The sequence below is a fragment of the Mobula birostris genome, chromosome 18 (assembly GCF_030028105.1).
Source record: "Mobula birostris isolate sMobBir1 chromosome 18, sMobBir1.hap1, whole genome shotgun sequence".
Classification (NCBI taxonomy): Eukaryota; Metazoa; Chordata; class Chondrichthyes; order Myliobatiformes; family Myliobatidae; genus Mobula; species Mobula birostris.
Window position 1 is genome coordinate 68,265,818 of NC_092387.1, and position 14,130 is coordinate 68,279,947.

The 14,130-nt window shown below is 42.1% G+C and overlaps 1 protein-coding gene across 1 annotated transcript in view; it reads right to left on the minus strand.

The window, feature by feature from the left end:
- The window catches only part of LOC140212200 (transmembrane protein 273-like), a 44,917-nt gene extending 31,225 nt beyond the window's left edge, over positions 1-13,692 (minus strand). Inside the window, exon 1 of the mRNA XM_072282890.1 lies at positions 13,603-13,692. Coding sequence (XP_072138991.1) covers positions 13,603-13,663 — 61 coding nt within the window. The 5' untranslated portion in view covers positions 13,664-13,692. The remainder of the gene's footprint in view (positions 1-13,602) is intronic.
- Between the last annotated feature and the right edge of the window lie 438 nt (positions 13,693-14,130).

Sequence of the window (14,130 nt, forward strand, 5' to 3'; positions counted from 1 at the left end):
TGCTCCCACATTGTTGAGTGTGTGCCTTCAGGATCTCGTACCTCCTCCATGGTAGTAACGGGAAGAGGGCATGTTCCAGATAAGGATGGTCCTTGAGGAAAGATGAAGCCTTCTTGTGCCATGGGATTTTCAATGTGGTCACTCCTCATTCTGTTAAGATTCTGTTAATATAGACCTAACTTATTCAACCAGCACTCGTAAGGCAGCCTCTTTATTGCAGGAATCAATTGAGGGAGCTTCTCTGAACTGCCTCCATTGTAGGTACATGTTGAATCTCTAGTCCAACATCCTTGGCACCTGATTGGAATCAGATCACAGAAAGTCCAGGCCACAGAAACTTCTCCTTGATTATCTTCTGAACAGGAGAATTGTTCTCTTTCAGTTAGTGAGACAGGTGTGGAGAATGAAAGATGGAGGTTTCCAAGAACTGTCCTTATCTCAGAGTTTCCATAAGTTGGAAAGAGTGTTTATTCAGAACATGGAATTAACTCTCATCTCTTTATCTCTCATCTCTCATCTCAGCTCATGATAAAATGGTGGAGCAGACTCGATGGGCCAAATGGCCGACTTCTGCTCCTTTGTCTTACGGTCTTATGGTCTTTAGTTTATTTTAGATATTTTGATAGATGTTAGTTATAATTAGTTAATTTGTTCCCATCACTCCGAGAGATCAAACATGCCAGACCACAAAACGTCACACTGGAGAACTTCAGCCTGTATATCCCTCTGTAAATGAGGAGACCAGAGTGCATGAAGTACTCCAGGAACAATCGCACCAGCTGAAGCAAGATTCCACTGTACTTAGATAAAATTACGTTATAGATTAATTATAGATTACATATACAATATATTATATTAGATTAGATTATATATTAGCTTTAGGTGAGAATGTCTGCAGATGCTGGAAATCCAAACAACACACAAAAATTGCTGGAGGATCTCAGCAGGCCAGGCAGCATCAATGGAAAAGAGTAAACAGTTGACGTTTCGAGCCAAGACCCTTCATCAGGACTGGAATAAAAAGTTAGAGCAAGAAGGTGGGGGGAGGGGAGGAAGAAGCACAAGGTGGCAGATGATAAGTGAAACCAGAAAAGGGTGAGGGGTGAAGTAAAGAACTGGGAAGTTGATCGGTGGAAGAGATAAAGGGCTGGAGAAGGGGAAATCTGATAGGAGAAGGTGGAAGACCATGGAAATAGGTGAAGGGGGAGCACCAGATGGGCAGCTAAGGAGATAAGGTGAGAGAGGGAAACAGGAATGGGAATGATGAAGCTGTGGGACAACTCCCTGAAGTTTGAGGAATCGATGTGTGGCTTGTTGCGCTGGAAGGGATTGTTCTGCACTGCATCTTAAAATAAATATAACTAGTCCTGCAGTAAAATATCCTGAAAACCTTGGTTCTTGCTTGAGATTTAAATTAATTTTTAATTAATTCACCAAACAATTACCTTTTGCAAAGTAACTGGTCCTAAAACTCAGCTCCATGGATATGCATCATAATTTCCTGTTGCAAGCATTTAAGAACATGGATTTTAAAGTCCATAAAAGAACAACAAAATCTAATTACACAGGAAATTCTACAGATGCTGTAAATCCAGAGCAACATGCAAATCTGATGAAGGAACTCAGGAGGTCAAGCAGCATTTATGGAGAGGAATGAGTAGTCGACGTCAGGCCAAGGCTCTTCAATTGGACTGGAGAGACGGGGAAGAAGCCAGAAAACTCCTCCCACCTTCTTCTAAGCAACACACATCAAAGTTGCTGGTGAACGCAGCAGGCCAGGCAGCATCTGTAGGAAGAGGTACAGTCGACGTTTCAGGCCGAGACCCTTCGTCAGGACTAACTCAGGACGAAGGGTCTCAGCCTGAAACGTCGACTGTACCTCTTCCTAGAGATGCTGCCTGGCCTGCTGCGTTCACCAGCAACTTTGATGTGCGTTGCTTGAAATTCCAGCATCTGCAGAATTCCTCGCGTTTGCGTTTTTAAATCCCACCTTCTTATTTTGGCTTCTTCCTCTTTCTCTTCATAGACGTACCTGACCTGCTGAGTTCTTCTAGCATTTTGTTTGTGTTAACAAAAACTATTTATGGGATTTGAACTCCTTTCTTAGCTATATGTGTATATTCCACTCTTTTCTGAATGCCCCTCCGCAGACAGCTCCTCCAGAATCTGGGACCTCAGCAGTGAACACAACTGCTTCACTTCTGACCACAAACACAGGGTGTTCCAGTGAATCAGCTGCCGCTGCAGTTGTCCAGTAGAGTAGAGAATTGCCTCCTAACTCAACAGCAACATAGACCATTTGCTGGATGAACCCTGCAGGCCAGGCAGCACCTATAAAGGAAATGAAGTCTCAATTTTTGGGGTTGAGACCTTTCATCAGGCTTTTCCCCTTGAAGCTGGGTAGGACTAGAACTAAAGGTCATAGGTGTAGGGTGAAAGGTGAAATATTTAAGGGAAATCTGAGGGGGAGCTTCTTAATTAAGGGGGATTAGAGCTTTATTTCTCATGCACACTTGAAAACATTTGGTGAAAGGTGCCATTTGCGTCAACAACCAACACAGTCCGAGAATGTGCTGGGGGTTATTCACAAGTGTTGCCATGTTTCCAGTGCCAACATAGCAAGCCCACAACTTACTAACCTAACCTGTAAATCGTTGCAATGTGGGAGGATGTGAGAGCACCCAGAGGAAACAGCCGTGGTCACAGGGAGAACGTACAAACAGCTTACAGACAGCAGTGGGAATTGAACCCGGATCGATGGCGCTGCGCAATGTTACGCTAACCGCTACACCAGTCAGTAGGTTAATTGGTCACATGGGAGTAATTGAGCTGTGCAGGCTCATTACCGTGCTGCAACTCTAAAATCACTAAATAAATACAATTTGGGACGGGGCTACAGTCATGCTGCTGAAGACAGCAAAGCTCAGTAAATGCCATAACCACCCAACATGTTCAGGTTCTGTCCTCATTTCTGAGGCCATCTCAGCACAATCCTGCCACAATCTTGCAAATCCTGTGTATTTTTTTTACAGATGTGTCACATAATAAAAACAAAAGATATTCAAAAAACACTCAAGTAAATTGAATTGAAGCGTACAGTATATACTGTTTGAAGAGGTTACTGCAAATTCTTGTATTGCTGGTCAACATTTCCTTCTGCTAATCCCATCAAAAATTGAAACCAAAAAGGGTTTAAATAGAAAGGAATATTTTCTATTGGTTGAAGATCTAATAACCAGGAATGTTAAGTAATTGCCAAAATAATCTGAGGCAAGATTAGGAAAAAGCTCTCCACACACAGTCAGTGGTTTGCTTTTGGATCTCATTCCCTGATGGGAAACGATAACAGACTTAAGGTTAGATTTCATATTGGAATTAGATAATATTATCAATATTATTTGTTTGTTATCATTTTTGTATTTGCATAGTTTGTCTTCTTTTGCGCATTGGTTGCTTGTCAATCTTTGTGTGTAGTTGTTCATTGATTCTGTTGTGTTCCTTTGTTCTGCAGTGAATGCCCACAAGTAAATCAACCTCGGGGTTGTATATGGTGACATATATGTACTTTGATAATAAATTCGCTTTGAACTTTGAGATAAATACTTGGAGACAACATGACAGAGATTTGAGTCAGAACCGGGTGGTGATGCCATTACGACTGGCCATTAATAGAGGCAGCACAGACTTCCTGCGCCCCAAATCAAGGGTCATTGATAATGTGAATATAAGCAGTTGTTGTTTCACAGGGTTGGGGAACTTACAACAGGAGGGCACAGGCTTAATGTGAGTGGAGGGAGATTTCATAGGAACCTGAGGAGCAATGTTGTCACCCAGAAAGTGGTCAGTACATGGAATGAGGTGCCAGAGGAAGTGGTTGAGACAGGCACATTAACAACTTTTAAAAGGTACGAGGACAGGCATTTGAGTGGTGGGGTGGTGATACATCTCTGCCAAAGGAAGTGTAAGGTGCTCCTTCCCTCCACTAGCCTGCAGTTCACTCGTGGGAAAGGTGTAGAACCTGCTTAGCTCCCAACCAGGGTCACGTAAAGGCACGGGAGCAGGTGGTGGATGGTCGTACGAGCAGTTGGTGCATATCACAAGTCCTGATTATGCGACCACTGACGTCAGGCAGACAATCTCTGCAGAGTATTGATAATGGCTGGGGTCACCTGTCTTGTAAAGGCACTGCCCAAAAGGAGGCAATGGAAAACCACTTCGGTAGAAAAGTCTGCTAAGAACAATCATGGTCAAAGACCACGTTTGTCCATGTCATTCAACATGTCACATAATGACGATGATGATAGGAAAGGCTTAGAGGGATTCATGCCGAACATGGGGAAATGGGACTGATGGATGGAAATTCTGGTCAGCAGTGACTAGTTGGGTTGAAGGATCTGTCTCCATCCTATATAACTCTGTGGCTGAATTACTTTCTTCCTTGCGGATCTATAGTTCTCTGGCTCTAACAGACTGGCTGATTACTGACTGCATGGCTTGTAATAGTGCCTGTCTCCCAGTGTACCCTCCCATGTAGAGTAACCCATAGTAACAATGTGAAGTTCACAGCCTGGTGTTCCCAGGATCACAGGAGTTTGCCTTAGACTCTACCAGCTCCATCATGGCCACAACTTGCCCCACCATCAAAGACATTTTCAAACTGTAATGTCTCAGGAAGATAGCATTCATCACTAATGACCCTCACAATCCAGGACATGATCTCTTCCTGTTACTGTCATCAAAGACTTGGTACAGGAGCCTGAAGACCCACACTTAATGCTTCAGAAACAGCTTCTTCCCCTCTGCTGTCAGATTTCTGAATGGTTTGAAAATCCATGAACATTTCTTCGTTAATCATTCTTTTTGCATTATTTATTCATTTTAATAATTTGTAGTTCTTTTTCTCTAAGAACAGTACTACTCTCACAAAACAAATTCCACATAATTAAAGGCAGTGATCATAAATCTGATCTGATTGTGAGTCTCACTCTGTCTCTGAGATGTGAAGCTAAAGAGAACATTAAAGTCACTTTTTGCTTGTCTTCAGGAAAAGCCAAAAGTCGTTTAGTTTCCAAATGAAGCAATCAGTCCCCTCCCAAAGACCAACCTAGTCTGAAACTTAAAAGCTGTAATCAGCATTCAAGTCAAACTGTAGTCTCCCAGGAACAGAACTGGGCTTCCTTCCCTGTGTTATTCAGCACAAACAGTTTTTCATTTAATTTTGAAAATAACTATCACAAAATTTAACTTCCAGTAATATTCCACTGTTACCTAATTCAGATAGACCAGTAATAAACTCAAAAATATTTTATTTACAATAATTTCAGTGTTTTTCCCAGAATAATCCTAGCTATATGTTGTTGTGTATTTGATTCAAAATTGGTTGAAATTTCCTTGAGTTCCAGTCAGAAAAACACAATACTAATTGATTATAATGGGTTTGCAAAATCCATTGGAGCAATTAATATGCCAGCATATTGAGTATTAGAAGGTTACGTCAAGAAAGTCACATATTATCAAATGTTGGCTTCTTTTAGACAGTCATTGTCATATTTGATTATAGTGTAGAGACGAAGTTTGTTTTCCAGTAGCTACCTGTCCATCACTCTACTCCAGTGATGATGCTTGCTATACTAGCTTTAGCTGACACATTTTTTTTCACATGAGATTGTAGACATTGGTGCTGGAAATGGAGACCATTCCATTCCAGGATCCCTGGTTGCCGCTGAGATCCTCGTGATCTCCCTCATAGAGTGACACCTCTGGGTCTGAGTCTGCAGGTTATGAATGTCACAGTTAGATGAGGGGTAAACCCTACCCCTGCACCAAAAATGTGTCTCCTTTGGAAATTTGCTGCACAGGGTCTCCATAACAGTTGTCAGGGCAGTTCCCTGGAGAAGTACAGAGGAATGGATAGTTGAAGACGAGAAGATGCATCTCAACAATCAGGATCCATGCTGTACGGTGAATAGTTTTCACCATAAGCACTCTGTGGCTCCTCTGGGCAATATTGTCATTCAGTGTCAGATCATGGAACAAAGTTGTCCTTCAGTGGCAGATCATGGGAAAATATTGTTCTTCAGTGTCAGATCATTGGGCAACACTATCCTTCAGTTGCAGATCATGGGGTAATGTTGTCCTTCAGTGGTAGATCATAAGTCTGTCCCGAGCCTTATAGGTTCATTAGGCCGGGTCTTATGCCGGTTTCCGTGGTGTGAAGCGACTGAGAGTACAAGACTCCCACCCCCGGATAGGACGCCAGTCTATCGCGAGGTTAACCCCCAGCATTTTGCCGGTACCCATTTTCAGCTGGGTAGACTGGAGCAATGTGTGGTTAAGTACCTTGCTCAAGGACACAACATGCTGCCTTGGCTGGGGCTCGAACTCATGACCTTTAGATCGCTAGTCCAACGCCTCAACCACTTGGCCATGCGCCACACTAGTGGCAGATCATGGGGCAACATTATCCTTCAGTGACAAAATCATGGGACAATATCGTTCTTCAGTGTCAGATCATGGGGCAACTTTATCCTTCAGTGGCAGATCATGGGGCAATGTTGTCCTTCAGTGGCAGATCATGGGACAACATTATCTACCAGTGGCAGATCATGGGACAATATTGTTCTTCAATGGCAGATCGTGGGGCAACGTTGTTCATCAGTGGCAGATCATGGGAAAATATTGTTCTTCAGTGTCAGATCATAGGGCAATGTTGTCCGTCAGTGGCAGATCATGGGACAACATTATTCATCAGTGGCAAATCATAGGGCAACATTATTGTTCAGTGGCGGATCATGGGGTAATATTGTCTACAATATAAGCTTCATTGGCACTGAAGTCCCAGAGATGGAATGCGCTGAGTGACTTCATCACTACCAGTTTGCTAGTGCTGTTACATTAACAGGAAATCCTGATATCTGAATAAAGACAGAACTGATCTTTGAAAGTTCATATCAATTCCTGTCTAACCACCACTGCGATACTCGAAGGATTCCTGATTGAGAAAGTAGGTTCTTGTTTTCAAGGCAACAACAGCTGGTGTGAAACAAGCCCTGTCAGTAGTTGTTCTCAGTTCCTCCCAGCAACAAGTCAGAATGCAGAGAGTTCTGACAGAATGTCACAGGCAGTACCTTACAGCTGTGACCTTGGCAAAAAAGAGACAAAGAGAAGGGTCTACTTTCAAAGAGCAATTAAATTACGCTATTTTCTTATTCCTTTCAATACACCTTCCAGGCTCCGGAGTAGTTGTGACAGGGTAGATGTGGAAAGATCACCTCTATACTTTCCTCCTTAAAATGATGCCTCCGCATAGTAGCCATTTCTGTCCTGGGAAAAAGATGCTGACTGTTCATTCTATCTAAGTGTGCTTATTGTTTAGTTGTTTGTTTGTCTGTAGATACAGCACAGTTCTGACCCAGCGAGCCCACACCACCCAGTTCAAGTTCAAGTGTAGTCATCATTCAACTATACATGAATAACCATGAATGAAACCAAACAAAACAGCATTCCTCCATGGCCAAGTTGCAAAACACAGTACCTACAGTCATACACAGTACAGGAGGCATATAGCAAATAAACATACAGACACACAAAAAATAATATATTATAGCCCAAATCCCTGAGTAACATGTCCTATAAATAGGTGCTGCATGGGTATTAGCATCAAGAATAAGCAGTTCTCAGCAATCCGCAGATGAATGTATGCATGCACGTCTGCAATCCAGCTCGCCTTCCACCAAGTGAACACTGGAGAGCTGCATCCAAAGGAGGGGCCTGATCCCAACCCAGCATGGGTGCCGCACTACACTGCCTCTGGCATCTCTCCTGGACTGCTGCAACAGGCTTGAGGTCTAGTCCTTCCTACAACCGAGGTCACACTGCTCCCTTGCCACCAGTCTCACCCAATCACACCCATGTGACCACTTAACCTACTAACCTCTATGCCTTCAGAATGTTGGAGGAAACCAGATCACCGGGAGGAAACCCACGTGATCACACAGAGAGGTTTCATTTAGCCTCCTGTGGATTCCCAATCAGTCACAGATGGATGGTAACTAATATATTGTACATCACTGGCTCTGCATGGGAGGCACTTTGGTTAGCCCGTTCTGTGTGTGTGTGTGTGTGTGTGTGTGTGTGTGTGTGTGTGTGAGAGAGAGAGAGAGAGAATGGGAGGAAGGAATGGGATTTGTTTTGTTGCTGTTGTCCTGCTGAACATGGTGGCCATGCTACATTGAAACCAAAATGTGTAGCAACACTTGCAGGCTGCCCCCAGCACATAGTTAGGCTGTGTTGCTTGTTAATGCAAACAGCACATTTCACTCTATGTTTCGATGTACATGCGATAAATAAATGAACTTGAATCTGAAACTGATTAATTTTCCTTCTCAGCTCAGTTCTCCTGCCCTCTCTCCGTAACCTTTGACACCTTTACCATTGTTGAAAAGCACAAGGAGATTAAAGCCTTCCTGGTTATGGCCAAAAACACAGGTTTAATGATATTGAAGTTGTGGTAAGGCAAAGGTTAAAGACAACGTCCATGCAAGTTTTAGTCAAATGAGACCTTTGAAGTGAGACTTCACTGGAGACACCTCTGCTTACTACAAATGTGATAGGTGGTGGTGACTATGGCGGTGTGTACTCAAGCCAGACGAATGATGCCTCTGTAGTGAGACTTTTCGAGAAAAGTCTTGCTAAAACATACGTTCCTTTACACAATGGAGGGCACTGGAAACAGATGAGCTAGGAATAATGGAAGGATGTGAAACACACCCAACAACTAAGGGACATTGCTTTACTGACACCAAAATATCATTGGTTGTCCGCTTGAAGTTTTGATTGACTATTCACATCTCTATTGTGAATGGGGATTGATCTTACAAGTAAGGAATTCAAACATATACAGTTTACCAAATGGTCAATATCTGTAACCGATAAGCCACTTCTGTTCAGACTGCAGAACAGTGTGGGTGACAGGGGCCATCGTGTTTTCCCTGTGCAGAACGGAAGTAAAAGGTATGCTTGAATCGTAAGGGTGTTTGTGTTGCGGCAGAGTTACTTTAGATATTTTATTAGCAACAACAACAGGCAAAAGAAGGTAACAGCACATCGACAATCAAGTGGACATGAAGATAAAGAGCCTGGCTCGGAGAAAGGAAGGAGCCCAGGAAAGCAACACTTGAGCACCGGAACAGAAATGAGAGTTACACTGGAGAGTGGGACCATTCCCCAAGAACAGCAGCCCACAGGTTCGATCTGGTAAGAAAAGTAATGCTTACAGTCAGAATCAGGGAGATCCGAATATAAAGGTTTAACAGAAACATGAGGCTAGGATCTAAACGGTTTGGCCAGATGTTTTCAATCCATGTACAGTTCATACACATAAAAATATTGGCAGAGGTTTTCTCCAACCCAGAGGAGGTCCAGTCGTTCAGGCATACAAGTAGAACCCTGTAATTCTAAACCTATCTGAGCACAACAGCAAAGCGTTCTGTTCTGCCCCTGTAGATATTCTCAGTCGAGCACAGGGAGGTAAGCGGCTAATTGTGATGAGTGTTGAGACCTCACAGGTGACAGAGAGAAGGCAGGAGAACAGGACTGAGAGGCAAAATAAATCAGTTTCATATTCGGATCACTTGTACATCAAAATATAGAGTGAAATGTGCTGTTTCCGTTGATAACCAACACAGCCTAGGATGTGCTGAGGGCAGCCTGTAATGCCTGAAAGAAGGCAATTCTGAAAACATTCTGTCCCAATGAATCCTTGGCTGAATGCTCAAAGTCTTTATGTTGATGTATTGCTGATCAAAAGCAGGAACTGTGTTTGCAGTGGATATCGGATGCAGTAGTTTAACTTGGCATATTCTTACAACTTAAAACATCTAAGACTGCACATCGCACAAAAGACTCCTGTGAAGATTTGACATCTGGTAAGGCCATGGATCCCAGCGTCAAATTAATCACACAAAATGTGTTCAGCAATGTATGCTGTTGACATGTCGATCCAGATTTATCTGTTACATATGTGCAGCCCAATTTCTTTCCCACATGTAGCTCCAATCGTTACGTTTGGGACCAGAAATGTGTGCTATGAAGCCCTCCCCCAGCACTGCCTTTACCATATGGACCAGAATTAACTCTTTATCATTGTGTCATGATAGATAGATGAAATATATATTAAGCAATTTGATTTGTCCTGCTACTGTTTTCTCATAGGTAGATTAGTCACAGAATTCCTTTAAATAGCACTATGCAAATTTTACAGCCAGGTGAAAAGGCATTTTTACCTCATCTGAATCATTAGGACTTTTTACCTTTTGACTTCAAGATGCATAACCAGTGCATTATTGTAAACAAGGTCTTCTGAAATGTATCGAAAATTGAAAGGCCTAAGTAGAGTGGATATGGAAAGGATGTTTCCTATAGCGGGTGAGTCTAGGACTGGAGGGCACAGCCTCAGAATAGAAGGACGTCCATTTAGATGAGGTGAATCTGTGGAATTCATTGCCATAGACAGCTGTGGAGGCCAAGTCATTGGGTATATTTAAAATTGAGGTTGATTGATTAGTAAGGTTATGAGGAGAAGGCAGGAGAATGGGGTTAATAAATCAGCTATGATAGAATGGTGGAGCAGGCCTGATAGGCCAAAAGGCCTAATTCTGCTCCTTATGGTCTTTAGTTACACAAACTGCTCTCAAAGTCAAGGTGAACTGTGTATGCAACACACGCAAACTGCTGAAGGAGCACAGCCATTTGGGTAACATCTATGGAGGGGAATAAACAGTCAATGTTTCAGTTCAAAACCCTCCATTAGGACCGGAAAGGAAGGACAGAGAGACCAGAGCAAGAAGGTGGGGGTGGGAAAGGAGTACAGGCTGACAGGTTATAGGGGAGACCAGGTGATGGTGGGTGCAAAGTAGTCGATATAGAAGTATGATGGATTCTTCCCTTTTAGTTGTGGACTCGTTTGTCCAAAAATAGATTTAATGCTTTGCAAATTTGCATTGTGAAACAAATGTTATCCTAGACAGGAATAAAGGAATAATCCCATCAGAATCAGAATCAGGTTTATTATCACTGACTTATATGAGGTGAAATCTGTTGTTTTGTGGCAGCAGTACAGAGCAAAGGGAAGAGTGGAGCTTGTTTTGCTGGTGTTCTTTTGTTGCTTGTTGTGTTCTCTGCTGTTCTGCCGAGTACTGTGGGCATGTTGTTTTGGTGTCGGAATGCGTGGAAGCACTCACAGGTCGTCCCCAACACACCCCTTGGACGTGGTGATTGTTAATGCAAATAACAGATTTTACTGTATGGTTCTATGTACACATGGCCAATAAACTTAAATCTTGAATTCAGCTTCATACACAACCTTCATCATACACTGTACACAACCAATAAATACTCTGACTGCTGTATATATCCCAACCAGTGATACCAGGCACTCCTTAACGATAAAAATATCCTTCATTTCTCCAATTTCTAACAGTACACTACTCTTCATTGTTCTTGGCAGATTTTGTTTCCCTGCAAGGTATCCGCAAAAAAAGTTCCTTGGTATAGCTTTGATATTTCATCTGCAGAATAGGCTCCATGTATCAGAATCAGGTTCATTATCATTGACATATATCATAAAATTTGGTGTTTTGTAACAGCTGTACAGTGCAATACATGAAATATACTATAAAATACAATAAGAACTCTATGTATATGTAAATATATATGTGCTGGACTGATGTTATAATCTTTAAAAACTATTTCTGCAGTTACATAAAGCACTTTGAGCAGATTGTTCCAAGGTTATAATAATATTCTCTTGACAACATGTTATATTTTTTGGAAGATTCTGTCAGATATTTTCCAGTTCCAAGTAAGTGCAAGGCATTCCGGAGTTCAGACTGCCTGCCAGCATTCCAAGGTTTGGCTTCGCTCAGCCAAATTTAGACAACACCATCCAAACAAAATGATAGTAACATTACAAGTCTCTGCAAACGTGTAGGAAATCCAATCTGGGATCTGCTTCCTCAGGTTACAGGGCATTATGTATGTGCAAAGCCTCAGCAATGCCTCGCTGACTCTCTTCCTTCTGCACAAAAAGAAAATAATCCAAGCCGATTCTGACTGCGTCAGCAAACGTTCCCTCTGACTAAGCTGCTGAAATCTGGGTTGGCTCACTTTAGATCTGGGTGCCGATCATAAGAGACTAGGGCACTGGATTTACTTCTGTCTGCTGCTCTCCACCAGTTGGCACCATGGCTCCTGGTAAGCCCTATTCTACTCACACAAACTTCATAGGAAAAAGAAAAAGACTTTAATTTTTAAGATGTCCTTTGCAGTATCCTAACTCCCAAAACCATCTGCCGCAGGAAAGCAGCCAACATAACCCTTGCATTCTGAATTCTGATCATTTTCTCTTCTGCCTTCTCCCGTCAGACGGAAGGTATGAAGCTTTGAGAGCATGTACCACCCGGCTCAAGGACACCTCGTATCCGAACCGTGGAACAGAACTCTCTTACACTAACGAATTTAATACAACACTCCAGATGTACCCCAGCCAGAGTTTTATATAGTTGCTACATAACTTGATGATTAAAGATAATTTTTTGATCATCTTCGATGATCGTAGTGGTTAGTGCATTACTTTACAACACCAGCATTAAACTCGGAGTTTAATTGCTGCTGCTCTCTGTAAGGAGTTTATACATCCTCCCTGTGATCACATGGGTTTCCTCTGGATGTTCTGGTTGCCTCCCACGTTCCCGTTAAGGTTAAGGTTAGTAAGTTGTGGGCATGCTATGTTGGTGCTGGAAGTATGACGACATTGTGGGCTCCCCAGCACAATCCTCGCTGATTTGATTTGACGCAAGTGACACATTTTACGATATGTTTCAATGTACATTTGAGAAATAAAGCTAATCTTTAATTTGTTCCGTTTTGTTGTCCAATCTAAATCATTCACTAAAAGCCTGAAGTTTATCCTTATGAGGAGAAATAGGACAGTTCACTCATTTAGCAAAGAACCTGAAATTGTCCAAGGACATTTCTGTGAATGAAGATGGAAAAGTATTTAATTTATTTTTAATTTAGAGATACAGCATGATAACAGGTCATTGAGCCCATGCTTGTGACCAATTAGCCTACTAACCCTTATGTCTTGGGAACGTGGGAGGAAACGGGAGCACCTGGAGGAAATCCACATGGTTATGGGGAGAAGGTACAAACTCCTTACAGACAGTGGTGGGAATTGAAGCCTGGTCACTGACACTGTACAGTACTACCATGCCACTGTTAGCATTTGACAAGGAAATTAGTTTGTAGGGCTTGTCTACTCTGTTGAAGGCAAAAAAGTTAACAGACTTGAAGTAAATTGCTTAGGTCACAGATATAGGTAGTCAAGATGTCAATACCTTAGAATTATGTACTCCATTTGACAATTTGCCTATTCACCTTGGGTCTTGGTCCAAGTTTTTAACAAGATGCTTAAGGCCATATTTTGTTGTTCAAAGAACTTAACGGAGCTGGTAAACAACAACCATTCAAAGAACCTGAACAGAATCCTTCCACAACAGCAAACAACATTTATTTTTTATTAAAAATATCTTATGTACTTACAAAATAAGAGGATGAAAATTGGTAAAATCCTAAACCAGCTGAAAGCCAGAATCATTGCCATGGCACCGTCACAGTCAAACCCTGTAAGATCAGACTGTGACTGGTGGGATGCATAAAATACAAAATACTTGAAAGGAAATACAAAACCACATCCTGTAAATGGTGTAAAACATCAAGTGCTTCCTTTTCATTTAGAACCGAGTGGTTTGAATACCCTCAGTATAAAGTGAAGTCTTGGCAGTTGAAAATAGTATCTGCATGTTATTATATTTTTAAAAAATCAATCCTGGTTATTTTTATCATAACTATTGTTTACGTTAGTTCCCCCCATCATGAAGATTACCAGTACACTTTAGACAATAGGTTTGGTAGATTGAACCAGCAATAGGAGCTTTGGTTCAGTGTTAGTCAGGTGGGAAACTATTTCAGAGAGCCGTGATCTAACAGACTGATAGCAAGCTAAACACAAGTGACAAGGAGAAGGTGAGTCCACAGACTCGCTCAAAGACACTGGCTTTACGGAAACTC